Source organism: Pogona vitticeps, chromosome 1 (assembly GCF_051106095.1).
Source record: "Pogona vitticeps strain Pit_001003342236 chromosome 1, PviZW2.1, whole genome shotgun sequence".
Lineage (NCBI taxonomy): Eukaryota > Metazoa > Chordata > Lepidosauria > Squamata > Agamidae > Pogona > Pogona vitticeps.
Window position 1 is genome coordinate 321,987,757 of NC_135783.1, and position 16,765 is coordinate 322,004,521.

Below are 16,765 nucleotides of genomic sequence, written 5' to 3' on the forward strand. Positions count from 1 at the left end.
TAAATGGAACTGGGGATTTTTGGCGGGCTGCACTTGCGCAGTGCAGGGCAACTCAAACATTGTATCTTTTCCCTCATAGCTCTGGAAAATTCCGAGAGGAACCAGCGCAGGCGCTGTTTAACCCATCAGTGTGGATTCATAGAGAACCACGTTAAAGAAGCAGCACCTTACCTTACCAGGCAGCCTCCTCCAATCGCACACTCTAACTGCTGGGGCGAAAGAGCTACAAAGAAGCAGCCACTTCACCACCTAGAGTTAGCAATTTGAATTACCCACCTTATTTCCCCGCCTTTTTATGTTTGCAACTGGAAGCTCCGGCCGCAAGTCAAAGCAAAATTTTGTGACCGGAGTTGGTCGTAACTCGAAATGGTCATATGTTGTGATGTTTGTAAGTCGAGGCACCACTGTAAACCTTGGCAAGTCTAACATCTTCTGTTTTGTTTAGGATTAGTAGAGCAAAAATAGATTTAGAAGTCTACTAACATTGGAATTGCCTATTCTTACATTAGATACCTAAGTTTAAAAACAACAAAACAGACACAGCAACTTATACCAAGAAATTATAAGCCATTGGGTCAAAACAAAAACATAAAAATGAGCTAATTTACATTTTAGAATGTATACCAGCAAACAAAGTGCACATTTTACCATGAAGATATTTTTTCTATTCCAAACAATTACACTGAACTCAGGGCACAATAAATTTAAGAAGTAGCAAGGACTATTGCCAATTTGTAATGGGAGGAGGAAAAGTAGACCTACACAGCCTGTTCTATACAAGAAAGAAGAAAAATTGGCAATACCTCACTTTAAGGCATTTTTTGGTAGCATTTCAAATAAACCAGTTATCTAAGCTGATAAAAGACACCATAATATAATGGTTGGAAATGGAAGGAAGGAAGTTAAAATCAGAATCAAAGGTGAGCTTGTTCAAAGCTTGTACAAATAAAATGTTAGCCAGTATAAATAATCAATTTTTGGCAGCAATGCTAACTGAACAGAAGCAATGAGAATCATATACTTGTCCCAGCTCCTTCCTCAATAAGACCAATTTCAGATCATCCCCACCTCAATGAAATGCGTAGAACTTTGTCTTTAAAAAGATGGAAAGTGGTATCCACAGAATAAAATACCTATTTATAAGACTCTCCTTAACAAAGGAACAACTAACTGCCAAGCTAGAGGATAAGAGACCAAGTTATACTCAGCAACAGGACACTGATGAAAAATGGACCACCACATTCTATGACAGAATTTGAGGCACACATACAAGCAGAAAATTATAAGGGTCAAGCCTCCAAAATACCTTAACTGCATAGCTGACGTGAGATAGGCAGGAATGCAAAGAACCAAATTTGCATAAATAACCTCTCAATTAGCATTATGCAGCAGCAAAAGGAGAAATGGCACCATTTAAAACATTTGACCCAGAGCAAGGGGAATGCCTTAACAACAGTCCTAAGATGACACTTCTGCTTATTCGGCTATCTAAACATGAATGTCCAGATTTCTCCTGCATGCTAGAGAGTATAACGTTTGGAGAGAAGTGAGTGGTCGTACTTAAAAAATAACTTATCAAAATATTGAGTTTTGTGAGGCTTTCTGTATATTATCTATCTTCATGGGTCCTAGTAAACACCTATTGCACAAGGAACATATAATTCCTAATAGTGGTAGCATAGCCAGAAATACCAACACAGTGGAAGACACTAGTGGGACTGACAACAGTGAATTGGTTTAAATAAAATACAGAAGCTAGGCCTGGAAGAAAAATAAACAGATGTTTGTACATTTTCAAAAGGGATAGTCAAGCCAGAAGCTTTATTTGTAACACAGAACCTCTTTATTAAATACATCAAGGAATCCACAGGGCCAACATTCCCTCTATGTTTTCCAGCCAAGAGGTAATGCCTCAATCCTGCGCAGCTGAGCCAGTGTTGCCATCCATTTGCTTCCAATCATGGCCAGAACACTATGCATGTGGGGCAGGGCACCCGCAGAATACTAGCAGAAAATTAGAGGGAACATTGTACAGGGAAATTCAAACTAAAAAAATACTGTATTCGTGAAGGCTTTCCCGGCCGGGATCTAATGGTTGTTGTGGGTTTTTCGGGCTCTTTGGACAGCTGTCCTCTGAAGGTGCCGGCCACAGAGACTGGCGAAACGTTAGGAAGAACAACCTTCAGAACACGGCCAAAGAGCCCGAAAAACCCACAACAACCATAAAAAAATACTGCCTGAAATTCTTGTGGAATATGCTAGAAACTCAATAGTGTACAAATTTTGCAAGAAATAAGCTTTACTTCATGCACCTATTATTATGAAATTGTTTGATTTTGTATTTTGAAATGTGAATAATAAAAAAGAAAAAAATTGTGAAGAAAAGGAGGAGGAAAGTGAGCAGTCCTCTCTGATAGAGATACCAAAAGAGGAAGAGGAAATCATAGAGAGAAAATTGACTGAGGTGAAAGAGATACTGATAGAAAAGGAAAAGACAGAAGAAGAGAAGGGAAGGCTAGAAGTCTGTCTGGCGGAGGAAGGAGAAAGAGGAAAAGGGGAGGAGCTGAAAATGTCAGTATGGGAGGAGGATATAAAAGATCAGGGGGAAAGGAGATTTTGGAGGATGTTCGAAGATGAAGGAGCGAGGTGGTGGCTCTGCAGGTTAAACTGCAGAAACCTCTGTGCTGCAAGGTCAGAAGACCAGCAATCGTAAGATCGAATCCATGCAATGGAGTGATCTCCCGTTGCTTGTTCCAGCTCCTGCCAACCTAGCAGTTAGAAAGCATGTAAAAATGCAAGTAAATAAACAGGTACCACCTCGGTGGGAAGGTAACGGTGTTTCATGTCTAGGTGTGCTGGCCATGTGACCATGGAAACTGTCTTTGGACAAACGCTGGCTTTACGGCTTGGAAATGGGGATGAGCACCGCCCCCTAGGGTCAGACATGACTGGACTAAATGTCAAGGGGAACCTTTACCTTTACGAGAAAACACGCAGGCTTTTAAGGGACTTCCCTAATCTAAAGGTCAGTGGGCTGTTGCCAGATCCAGAGATAAAGAAAGGCGAGATGACATATGAGACTCAGGAATGCAGTGTCCCTAGAGTTTCCTATTCCTGTACTACTCTGCCTCAGACAGATCTGAAACACACAGGAAGGGAAAGATCTTGACAAAGGTCTCTCTACTGACCCTCAAACTAACCAGGAATGTCAGAATGCCCTACCAGACACGAAAACGGATGCAGCTAATTAAACACACACACACACACACACACACACACACACACACACACACACACACACACACATCAAACAAGAGACCTACCAAGACTTGGAGGAGTCCATAATACACAATGAGAGCACTGTACCACTGAAACATATGGAGAATGGACTGTCTGCAATAGGTCAAGGAGATGTTGATGCTTATCTCAACAAGCACAACATGTCCTGCTCTGAAAGATTTAGATTACAAATAACCCACCCCCCTCGCTTGCAGGATTCTATTATAAGTGGAATCAAAGGCAATCACTGTGCAGAGGAGGAAGAGAGCTGCCAAGAAGAAGGCGGAGTCATGCGTGCACATGCACCCAGTTTAGAGGAAACCTTGGCAATAGGTGATGTTTCCTTTGAATATACAGTGGTGCCTCGCATAGCGATCGCTCCGTTTTACGATGAAATCGCTTTGCGATGGACTTTTTGCCATCACAAGAGTGATCGCTTTGCGATGGCCCCTATGGGGAAAATTCGCTTTGCGATGATCGCGGGGAAGCGCTTCCTCGCGATCATCCCAAAGGCCCCGCCGATCAGCTGTGCTACAAGGGGTGGAGAGAGAGCCGAAGCACAGCTGATCGGCGGGGGTTTGTGATGATCGTGAGGAAGACATCATCGCAAACCCCCGCCGATCAGCTGTGCTTCGGCGCTCTCTCTCTCTCCCCTCGCAGCTCCAGCCTCGGCAGGGAGACTGAGCCACCGCCGCCGCCACCCTGGCCGAAAAAGACCCTCTGCAGACGCAGAGGGTCTTTCTCAGCCACGGTGGGGTGGCGGTGCCTCAGTCTCCCTGCCAAGGCTGTCAGTCTCCCTGCCGAGGCTGTAGCTGCGAGGGGTGGAGAGAGAGAGAGCCGAAGCACAGCTGATCGGCGGGGGTTTGCGATGATCACAGGGAAGCCATCATCGCAAACCCCCACCGATCAGCTGTGCTTCTGCTCGCTCTCTCTCTCCCCTCACAGCTCCAGCCTCAGCAGGAAGACTGACAGCCTCGGCAGGGAGGCTGAGGCACCGCTGCCCCACTGTGGCTGAGAAAGACCCTCTGCGCCTGCAGAGGGTCTTTCTCAGCCAGGGTGGCGGTGGCGGTGCCTCAGTCTCCCTGCCGAGGCTGGAGCTGCAAGGGGTGGAGAGTGAGAGCCAAAACACAGCTGATTGGCGGGGCCTTTGGGATGATTGCAGGGAAGCACTCCCCGCGATCATCCTAAAGGCCCCATTTTCGCACAGCTGATCGCGGTTCCAAAATGGCCACCCGCTGTGTTGCCTCACTTTCGAGGCACCGGAAACGGCCGCCCCATGGAGGATTTTCTCATAAGGTGAGTTTTTAAGCCCATAGGAACACATTAAATGTGTTTTAATGCGTTTCTATGGGCTTTTTAAAACTGCTTAGCGACATTTTTTTCCTGCACGGATTAACGTCGCTAAGCGAGGCACCACTGTACAATAGAAGCTAATACTTAGGAAGTGAAATATTTGTTTGCTTGATTTCATGTGGTACAAAAACCCAGAAACCTTTGCTTACTTTGGCGCAAACTCTCCGACCCATTACTATTACTGCTATCTATAATTCTTACAGAAATCCGAATGTAAGATAGTGCGCAAATACGTGTCTACAAGGTATCGAGCAAGAGGTACATCATCTATGGTAAATACAAAGAGCTAAGAAATCCATTGGCTTTAGTAAGCTATAGTCAACAATGTATGTTATGTTATTTAATTGTTCTCAGTTATAGGGGCTGTGTGCAAAATGTATGTACTCTCATAACAAATACATTTAATTTAGTAACATCTGTGAAATTTGCTTGTTCCCTCCTACTACCTGTCAGATACATTAACAATGCTTAAGATACTGGAGTCAATAGAGGAGAGAAAATCTAATTAGTTCAACGTTAGTGGTATATCTCTGACTGATCTGTAGTAAATTATAGTGTCTGAATCCATCTATCTGTCTAAGAACTTCCCTCATCCCTACCCAGATTAGACTGCTGAAAAAGAACAGCTAGGAAAAGCAGAAGTGAATTCTTCTCTATAAAATAAAACCTTGAGCATAGTTGTGGTACTAAACAAATATTCATGGACTGAGCATATACAGTACTCAGAGACAGGCTGTTTCTTAATATATAGCATATGTAGATCTGCCTGGGCCCCTGCTTTGCACCTGTTTCCAAGTGGTGGAACTATGGCTTTTGTTTACAAACAAAGTAGATCCTACAAACCTCAAGTGTTTAATTACCTGACAACCTGAGAAAAGAAGAGGGAGAAAACATATTCCTTAGAGCAGTGTTCCCCAACCGTTTTCGGACCGCGGACCGGTTCAGGGGTACGGACTCCATGCGTGGATCGGTTGGTGGGCAGGGGCACCCCCACACTCACAGGTGGGTGTGCCACGCTCGCAGGTCGATTTTGTGCGCTCGTGTGTGACGCACCCACCTCTTGGGCAAGTGGGGGGAGGTAGGCTCACAAGGGAAAGCGGGCGGGCTGTCAGGGCTGTGCGAAGCCCTCCTCGCCTTGCCCCATCGCCCTGCGTTCCCAGCTGGTTGCAACAGGGGGGTCGCTAGTGGCCCATCGCCCGGCGCTGCTCGGAGCTACTGCAGCCGCTGGTGCTGCTTCTGCTGCTGCGTCAGCGGCTGCTTGCCTTCCCTTCCACCGCCTCCCCCCTCTGCCTCCAGTGGGCAGGCATTTCCCTTCCTTCGCTGCAGAGGAAGCCCTTTTGCTCACACAGGGATTGAAAAGTGGCCACCAAACTGGGGAGGGAGATTTAAAGAGACCGCCGGCTTTCTCCCACCTTCTCCACATTTCTCAGGTTCAGCAACCCACACATGGAGAAGGGGGAGCTGAGCGTCCAGCCACAACCCTCCTCTTGAGAAGACAGGGAGCAGGTTTCAAGCGAGCACGGGCTTGACTCCCCATGTGCACCCCCCCTCCCTCCCTCAGGCAGGCCAGCAGAACTCACCCAGCAATCACGCCGCAGCTCGGAGACAGAGCCCGGGAAATTCAAATGCCCTCCCCACCGTGCTCCTACCTCCTGCCTCGGGGTCTCTCCATGCTGCTGGCTTTCCAGCCAGCCTGGAAAGCCAGCAGCATGGAGGGACCCCGCGGCTGGAGACAGACCCCGGTGGGGAGGCCATTTGAATTTCCCGGGTTCCTGTCTCCTGCCATGGGGTCCCTCCACACTGCTAGCTTTACAGCCGGCTCCGTGAGGCCGTGCCGCCGTTTGCGCAGGTGCACGAGCAGGTGCAAACAACCTTCGCTGGGGTGAGTGCATGCAGGGTGTGTGTGGGAGGTCTGTCTTGGCAGCTTAAGCCATGGACCAGTAATGAGCCATGGACCGGGGGTTGATGACCTCTGCATTAGAGAACTGTGAAATGGAGAAGATAACTTTGGAGAGCTATGCTTTATTATGTGCTTTTTCAAGAGGCAAGCTTTCAGCTTCCCAAACCTACTTCAGTTGCCAGCAATTGGTAACAGTGCAGTTCACATGGCCATATCTACACCCATCTAACTGGACATCTAGAATGATTTACTTATGATTCAGTCTGAACTGCAGTTGGCACAAACTGTGGTTTCTCATCATATCTGAACAAAAACTATGTCAAGTTAACACAAGCAAAAACAACAGTTTGCTGTTTTAATTCCCCTTGTTGCAAACAAATTCAATCACAGCTTGAATCAAAAAGAGAAATAATTGTAAACCATTACCTTTTGTTCTTCTCTTTCAGTTGCGTTATGACATTTCTCAATTTTCCAGTACCGCAGAAAGTCTCGAAGATATCCAAAAAGGGTGAGGACACCATAACCTACATACGTCAACACAGCAACCAGCATTGGTGTTTCTTCAAAAGCTTCATTGAAAGGCTTTTTATATAAGCCTCCATTGTGAGTAATATGATGAATCTGTGGGAAGAAAATAACGGAGTGAAAATATTAGGGAACGTATGAGTAGCGAATTTCTGGTAAGGAAACTACATTTTTCTAGAGCCACAAGACATACAACCACTATCATGTTTTGCTTTTTAAAGCATTCCCAAAGTGAACCTTGCTACAAACTACCTACAACAGACACTAATTTTCACCTATACCATAATTCCATAATGGCAATATTCTTAAAACAATACACTAAGAAGACAATGACTAATTAATATAACAAAACTCTCTGAAATTGTCACTGAATATCAACTGACACAATCAGTTCCAATTTCACCACGATATTTTACTATTAAAGGCTCCCCTTCCACCCCAAGCTTGAGATTCTACAGACCAATGATAAAATGGAGAAGTCAGTTTCTCGATGGAGAAAAGAAAATAGACTACCCAGTCACAAGGGGCTGAAATCAAGTGAGGGATCCCAGGGAACAAAGAATTGCCCAGAAATGCAGGAACCAAATCTGAAGCAAAAGTATGACACTGTTAGACAGGGGGAAGTGAAATGGGTTTAGAAGTATGGACTAATAGTTGAATTTCACAGGCAAACAGGCACATATTTGTAGAACTGTGCTACATTATGAATGGGGATGAAGACACTGTTGATACTATTTACTTAAAATACTGATGTAATGCTTTTCTGCTCTCTATGTCACCTAAAACAAATATATTAATATAGGTTAAAACATTCTTTTTAAAAATGAAATACGGTACTATTCTTGAATTTTTTTCACCTTTCTGAATCAATTTAAGAGATCAGAAGCCTGTAAGAATAATACTTTTGTTTCCAGGTGCTAGTTTTCAAAATATTTTATTAAATTTAGTTTATTCACTAGTTACAAAGAATAGCAGTTTATCAATTACATGATTTGTAGACCTCCAGCAGATCTGTTAATAGGGGGGATTAAAATCAATGGTGTTTTTTTAAATTAAAATTTGGTAATTTTTTGTTTCAATGGGGCGGTTGGTTTAAATTGGATTTTTTAAACTTTTAATTAAATGCTTTTGGAAGTAAAATTTATTGAAAGCTACGTTTCTGAGATACACTATAATTCAAATGTTATTCAACATGAAATAGGGCTTAGTACCATGAGGCTGCATGTTAATGCAATATTTACATTTTTGGTAAACTAATTCAATTAATCCAGGTTATCCAAGCTGAGATAACATGCACTTTTTCATAGGAAAAATGGCATAAAATAAACAAAGTTCAGGAGAAGACCTTAATTCCATTGTTGTTCTGTAAATCTACATACAATGAATACATTACCTTAAATGCTTGGTGTGATGTTTGTCTGAAGTGAAATAAATCTGTATCAGACTCTAAATGTGAGGAGGGAGGATAGAGCAGTAAAAATATAAGTGAAATCTTCTGAGCAGCTTACAAACCTTGGGATCTTTGTGCTCATAGCTTGAAGTATTTTTTGGTTTTTTAAAAGATATTTTGTTTAATCACTTCAGTTCAAAAACATTCATATGCAATTAAAAGAATATGTAAACTATATTATGTTATTGTTTAAGTTAAATAAAACAATTTAAATAGTTCTTCAAATATGAGTGATTAACTTATTAAACTGAAATCAGCTCTGATATAGCTGTTTACTAATCTGACAAGTTATTACTCTAAATATGAAAATCTTCATCTGGTTGCAAATATTAAAAATTGTAACTACCAGCAAGAATCATGATTCTGATAATGTGGATAATCACCTAAGAAAAGCAAATCTAGCTAAAATCAACGAGACTAATGTACATTCCAAAAAAGCGTGCATAGGATTGAAACTTTGGAAAACTCTAACTGGGCAAAGATGGGAACTTGAGACCACTATCATAGGTATGTTGCTACACCATAAATAGGAACTAGAATAAATTAAGGGGCCACATACTTCTTCAAATTATGTTGCACATATATTAAATTCAGAGACAAGAAGGAGACACAACTAGATATTCATAACAGTTCTAGTATTCACACATTTCCATGTCAGTTGAGAATCCAGAGAATGAATAGTTAAAAATGTTTAAAAAAATAAAAATAAAACTGCCAAGGACATCATAACAATTGTTCCAAATTGAAAATCCCTTTCCTCCTCTCTGAAAAAGAGAATGAACTGACAGAGATTAACTCCAGGCAGACTTTAAATTATTTTAAACTATTTGCACAATTTATAAAGGTGTGGAGATGTAGGAAACTATGCAAGTTGTTTTGAAGAAGCATTTCCGTTGGATGAGTCCAACGTATGGATCTTCAGTGGCTGAAATCAGCAGCAGACTGAAAATGGAGTGGGAGTGAGATTGAAATATTTAAAAGTTTGATGCCTTACACTTCAAAATGTCAGAAATGAGATTTTCTATTACTCTAATTATAATTGAAAATCAGATTTTAAAAAAGAGAAGAAAAGACTCATGTGTAGAAGGGAGTTTCGCTCTGTAGGGAACAGCCCTGACCTAACCTGCCCGTCACAGTGGAACATTGACGAGGAGCCAATGAGAGAATGGAAGGCGGAGCCAGGGGGAGGGGAAAAAGATAAAAAGATGGGGGGGAGAGAGACTGAGTGTGGTTTGAAAGAAGTGAAATGTGGGTTAGAGAACTGAAAGAGTGGAGATTGAAACAGAGGGTTAAAAGAGCTAAGAAAAAGTATTCTAATAGATTTACATCTAGTAATTGATTCTACAGGTCCTCACTGATTATCATCTTCACCTGTTAACTAAACTATTTACGTTTGGTATCACATGTGTCCTGACACTGACTTGGTATTAATGCATTAATATCTGGTGGCAGCGAGGAGGAAAGAAGAGCGTAAGCCTTGTGAAGGCCAGGGGAATAGGGTCTTCAAAGGCGATTGTGACACTCTCCTTTGACAGAATCAGCAATCTCAAACTGGAACTGTAGAACGTACTTGAATCAGCCACGGGGAAACAGCAAAGGACAAGTATAAATGGACCTGTGACTAATAAAGCAACTGAGTTAAAATGATGTTTAGTTGCCAATATGCTCAAAGGCAAAAGGCAAATCCAGTACTGCATAATATATGACTGAAGCAGTTGTAAGAAGTATAACTCAAGGTAAGCATGAAACAAAACAGCAAGAAACTGAACATCTAAATAATAAAACATTTAGGGTGAACAAGCTAAAGTGATGGGAACTGAATATTTTCAATAAAACAATTACAAGTGTTTTGCTCTGAAACAGAGTGGTTCTAATAACATACCAAGATACTGCATTATCATTTATCAGCCGTAGTGAAAAGTTGGACCAAATTACAGTGGTGCCTCGCTTAACGAGCGCACCGTATAACGACGAAATCGCATAGCGATCCGGTTTTTTGGATCGCTAACGCGATCGCTCAACGACGTTTAGATAGGGCGAAAATCGCTTTATGAAGCTCGGTAAGCGTTTCGCTTACCGATCTTCGCAAAACGAAGCCCCGACGATCAGCTGTTCGGCGGACAAAATGGCCGCCGGAAGCTCCATAATGGCCACGCGCAGCGTTTTCGCGCCCTCCCCTCGCTTAACGAGGGCGCGAAAATGGCTGCCGGCCATAGGAAACTTCGCTGAACGGTGAGTAAAGGAGCCTTTTGGAACGCATTAAACGATGTTTAATGCGTTCCAATGGCTTTCCCTGTCCCGTTCAGCGATGTTTCGCTATAGTGAAGGTTAATCCGGAACGGATTAACCTCGCTATGCGAGGCACCACTGTATTTTCTTGGAAAGCCTATCAGCTAAACCATCATTCAAGTCTATGTTTTAATTACAGAAAGAAGAATAGACAGCTTTGATGCAAGTGCTGATCAAATACCAAAACAGCATGTGCTAATAACCATGTGTGGCTGGAACAGGGAAGTGCAAGGTAAGGGAGAATCAAACACTCTCGGAGAATTTGTCCTGGGGTACAAAAACAAAACAGAAGAACAACTGACAGAATTATCTGCATTCAAAAATATTGCCAATACATGCTTCATACAACTGAACAGACAACTGCATACATGGACATTACCAGATGGACAACACAGAAATAAAACAGACTACATAAGTGAAAATAGAAAACTAAAAATACGCATTTTTTTCTGCGACCATTTTCAGGATTTACTAGATAGAGAGTACTCAGAAGTGGTTTACCATTCTGGGGGCATCTGGGACTGTGTAACATGCCCAACGCCACACAGGCTGGTTCTTCTGGAATGCACAGTGAAGAACTGAAATCCCAACCTCTGGCTCTATAGCCAGATATTTAACTCACTCATCTACCCAGCCAGCTAGAGCTTACTAAGATATAATTTATTTGTATGCTACAACTGCAGAGCTAGAAGGGACTCTAAGGATAGAATCATGTGCCTCTCTTGTCATGGAGGCAAAGTGAGGAATTGAACTCCCAGAATCTGGATTCGCAACCAGATACCTCAACCACTGAGCTTTCCAGTAGTTCTTATATTTAGCTTACTTCTAAACTAACCATGGATAGGTTCAGCCATCAAGGGAAAAGAGCTTGTAAGCAACAAGATGTACTAAATTTGAGTCAAGAGACCTACCAAAACTGTCTAGGTAAGATATTGTAAACAATATTATTACATGTTATGTGTCAGCAGCATTTCCAGATATAAGTTACACGCATAGTAAAATATAAGTGGTTTTATATTTTTTCTAAGGTTTTGCATTTTTCTAATTATTGCAAAATTGTAGTTTTATGTAGAAAATCTCCAACTGGTTCAGCACACACAGACATGACAAACTGAAGACTGCACTTTTTACACACCATACCCATTAACCTACATAAAAAACTATGGCTTAAAGGTTGAGCTCAACATCAGATCCCTTTGACATCCGAAGCAGAGTAAAACAAGGTTGTGTCCTCACGCCAACCCTGTTTGGGATCTTCTTTGCTGTCATGCTGAAGCAGGCCTTTGGAACTGCAATAGAAGGTGTCTATCTCTGGACTAGATCAGATGGAAAACTCTTTAATCTCACTAGATTGAGAGCAAAGACCAAAGTCCAACTGAAATGCATGCGGGACTTCCTCTTCGCCGATGATGCAGCCATTGTTGCCCACTCTGCTGAAGACCTCCAACAACTCATGAATCGTTTCAGCAAGGACTGCCAAGACTTTGGACTAACTACTAGCCTGAAGAAAACACAAGTCATGGGCCAGGGCGTGGACTCACCTCCCTCTATTATCTTCTCCACGCAAGAATTGAAGGTTGTTCATGAATTTGTTTACCTCGGCTCAACAATCTCTGACACTCTCTCCCTAGATGTCGAGCTGGATAAACGCATTGGCAAAGCAGCTACCATGTTCTCTAGACTCACAAAGAGAGTATGGCTTAATAAGAAGCTGACGGCATAAACCAAAATCCAGGTCTATAGAGCCTGTGTCCTGAGCACATGCCTGTACTGCAGCGAGTCCTGGACCTTTTGTGCACGGCAGGAGAGGAAGCTGAACACCTTCGTTATGCGTTGTCTCCGACGGATTTTTGGTATCACCTGGCAGGACAAAGTTCCAAATAGAGTAGTCCTAGAATGAGCTGGAATTTTCAGCATGTATACATTATTGAAACAGCAACGTCTACGTTGGCTTGGGCACGTCGTGAGAATGGCTGATGGTCGGATTCCAAAAGATCTCCTGTATGGAGAATTAGTGCAGGGAAGCCGCCCCCGAGGGAGACCACAGCTGCGATACAAGGACATCTGCAAGCGGGATCTGAAGGCCTTAGAAATGGACCTCAACAGATGGGAAACCTTGACGTTTGAGCGTTCAGCCTGGAGGCAGGCGGTGCATCATGGCCTCTCCCAATTTGAAGAGACACTTGTACAGCAGGCTGAGGCAAAGAGGCAGTCCCCAAACCAGCCAAACCAGGGAGCTGGACAGGGGGCAGATTGTATTTGTCTTCAATGTGGAAGAGATTGTCACTCTCAAATTGGCCTTCTCAGCCACACAAGACACTGTTCCAAGACCTCCATACAGAGCACGTTACCATAGTCTCTCGAGACTGAAGGATGCCTACTGCAAAGGCTGAGAAGGGGCGTGACATCATAACTACTGATGGGGGTATTCGTGTTCGTATATGAATACCCCCACGCAGCTGGACTTAATGAGGGTCTGGCCTCCAGGGCCGGACCGTCCACTTCTGCGTCCTGCTGCAGGGCTGTTCCAATCATACCCAGAGCATCGCTCTCTTCCCGCTCAGCAGCTGTGCAGGTAGACTCATCCTTCTGTCCCCTTCCTGGAGTGGCCCACCAAGCAAGAAGACAGCAGCGCTCTGGGCACAAATGGAAGGATAAGCAGGGCCGGCACCACAGCAGGATGCATAAGTGGACAGTCCAGCCTGACCCTCATTTAGTCCAGCTCTGTAGGGATATTCGTATGCATATACAAATAAATACAGAATACCCCCATCTCTAATCATAACTAATAATACACATTAGGAACAGTTGGCAATTTATTAACTTGCATGTATCATACGATCACAGACCTATGGTAGATTTTCATGCTACCCAATCTTGCGACTTATAAAGCACTAAATGTATTTCAACACTGTCTCAGTGCCCCAAACCCACAGATAAAGACATCTGCAATCCCCACCAGTTCCATCTTTCTCCAGTGCCTTGTTAATCACATTGGATGACATGGAAAACATGACAAAGCTGGATGGTTCTCTGTCTGCCCAATTTTAACCGGCATATAAGACAGATGGCGCGGGAGGAGGGAAGAGTGAAGGAATGAAGATCATTTTGAGTTTGTGGGACAGTCCGAGGGAGGGAATAAGTGCCCTGGACAAGGAAAGCTCAAAGAGGGCAGTATAATAATAATAATAATAATAATAATAATAATAATAATAATAATAATAATAATAATAATAATAATAATAATAATAATAATAATATCAAAGTTAGACATGATAGAGTGCAAAGGTTAGTGCACTAATTATTACACAAAAAATAATAACTTGCCAGTCTCCAAAAACTCATGGTAGAGAAGGTATCATAAAGTGAGGAAGTCAAGATCCTATGGGATTTCCAGATCCAAACTCATAGCCACTTTGAACATAACACACCAGACATAGTAGTATAATAGAACAAAGAAATGTCCAGGATCATTGACATTGCAATTCCAGGGGATGCCAGAGTTAAAAATAAATAATTGGAAAAACTAACAAAGTACAGAGCCCTGGCAATCGAAACATCTCGCCCCTGGAAGAAATACTTCAGTGGTCCCCATAGTCATTGGGGCGGGAACAATATCAAGAAATTTCACACAGTACTATAAGCAGTTGCAGATCTCAGAAATCACACCATCAGAGCTAGAAAAAACAGCAACATTAGGAGCAGCATACACACTACACTGATATTTAACAGATATTTAGGTTTTTGGTTAAAACTTGCATCTGTTACATAATACCAGTCAATGTTTTTATAACATTGACCGTGTCTGGTGTTTTTGAATCATCATGATCATCATCATCTTCTTCTGTCGATTTGGACATGGCAACTCTTTCCGGAGTTTTCCAGATAGGGAATACTGAAAAAGGGTTTACCATCCCCTTCTTCTGAGGGCATCCTGGGACTGAACCCTTTGCCCAAGGCCCCGCAGGCTAGTTCTTCTCCCAGGAGACAAGAGTGGGGAATTGAATTCCACTCCCAGCCTAATTCACTAAGGTTGAAAGTCTTTCCCTTTCCTCTAAGAAGGCGAAAAGCAAGGCTTGTAAAGCGGCAGAGCTAAACCCCAATACAGTAGTACCTCTTCGGGAGTGTGTGCCTCTTACACCCTCCCGAAAAAGTACTGCAACATCCGTTTGCAACATCTCCGAATATCCCAACTTGAGCTTCTACGCGGCAAAAGAAGATAAAAATAAAAGGGAGGAAAAGCTTCCCTTGGGGGCTTGAAGGGGTGCTTCCTTGCCAGACCCGGAAAAGAGCAGGTCAAGCGCTCTTCCCGGCGTTGGAGGAAGAAGGCGCCAAGCCCCGCGCGGACTCCCGGCTCGGCCAACCCCGAAGCGAGAGAGAGAGAGAGATAAGCCGGCGAGGCGAGGCACTCCCTCCAGGAAGCCTTCGCCGCTCAAGGCCATCCTGCTCCCTCTCTCCCCGCCGCCGCCGCGTGGGTGATGGCGAACGGCATCCAGGCACGGCCCAGCTCGAGAGCCGCGCCCTGAGGATGAGGCCGGGCCGGGCCAGCGGCCCAGGCCGTTCCGAGTGGGAAAAGGCAGCCGGGGGAGAGCGCTGGGGAGCGGCAGGGGCTCCCCTTGACACAGGCGCCCCGGCCACCGCGCTCACCTGGCTGGGGGGCTCGGCCTCGGAGATGCCTCGCACATAACCGTTCTTGAGGCCCTCGCGGTGCCCTGTCAAACTGCAGCCGTTGGCACGGGGCTCCCCACCCAGGTCTTCGGGGCTGCGCTTCATCTTGACCGGCTCAGGCAGCAGCAGGAGGAGCAACAACCTCGAAAGCAACCACCGCCCGCACCTCCGCTACTCGATGGCACCGGAAACTCAGGCGGAGAGACGCGCCAATCACAGCTTTCTACGTCACCGGGGGGGGAGGCGGGGAGGGCGCAAAGTACCGCGCACGCGAAACGTTCGGCCCGAACGGAGGGGGATAAAAGCGCATTCAAACCGCAGCCGGAGCCGGGCGAAGACGCTTGTGCTTTCTTTCCGCGAGGACGAGGGTGATCGGCGTGTGCGGAAGTAGAGCGTGACGTTCCAAGGCTGGAGCGGACCAATGAGAAGGAAGAGAAGTCGCTTCTGGGCGGAGGAAGGAAAAGAGATTGTCCAATCGCGGGATGCCGAAAGCCAGCGAGGGAGCCGGCAGGAGACGGCATCGCTCAGAGATACGGGAACCAAACCTGGGGCGAAGTTATCGGGAAGTCTTGATCCTGTCAGCCAAGGGAAAAGCCAAACAGAGTCGGAAGTAGGAATTGATAGCTGAGTAGCAGTAGGGCAGAATAGGTGCATGTCGGTAGAACTGCGCTAGAACTATGAAGCTATGTGAGATAAAATACTGCAGTGTTAAGTTTCACACACATTAAATTGTCTTGATACTATTTATTTTAAGTACTTATGTAATGCTTTTGTGTTCTCTAATTCTGTCCCCAGTATGTACATTAAGTACATTTTCTGATGCTTGCATTCTCAAAACGTGTTATTAAATTAAATTAATTCGCTTGGTACACATAAAGAGATTTGTCAATTGTACAATTTGGAGAAGGTTTTAAAATTAATCTAACCTATTTACTGTTGGTTAATAAGACATAAGACATAAGAAATTTATTTGTCATTGCGCTCACAAGTGGGTGCAACGAAATGAGGTGCTCTTCCCCCAAGGTAAAACTGGACAACACTACAAAAAAAAGTTAAAATATACACAACAAGCCTCGTGGCGCAGTGGTTAAAACACTGTACTGCAGCTAAAACTGTGCTCACGACCTGGGGTTCAAATCCCAGGTAGCCGGCTCAAGGTTGACTCAGCCTTCCATCCTTCCGAGGTCGGTAAAATGAGTACCCAGCTTGCTGGGGGGGGCAATGTGTAGCCTGTATAATTAAAAATTGTAAACCGCCCGGAGAGTGCTTGTAGCGCTATGGGGCGGTATATAAGTCCAATA

The 16,765-nt window shown here is 44.1% G+C and overlaps 1 protein-coding gene across 1 annotated transcript in view; it reads right to left on the reverse strand.

Moving 5' to 3' along the window:
- The window catches only part of SPTLC2 (serine palmitoyltransferase long chain base subunit 2), a 106,917-nt gene extending 91,220 nt beyond the window's left edge, over nucleotides 1-15,697 (reverse strand). Inside the window, exons 1-2 of the mRNA XM_020794370.3 lie at nucleotides 15,444-15,697; nucleotides 6,959-7,153 (exon numbers count right to left, since the gene is read on the reverse strand). Coding sequence (XP_020650029.3) covers nucleotides 6,959-7,153; nucleotides 15,444-15,569 — 321 coding nt within the window. The 5' untranslated portion in view covers nucleotides 15,570-15,697. The remainder of the gene's footprint in view (nucleotides 1-6,958; nucleotides 7,154-15,443) is intronic.
- Between the last annotated feature and the right edge of the window lie 1,068 nt (nucleotides 15,698-16,765).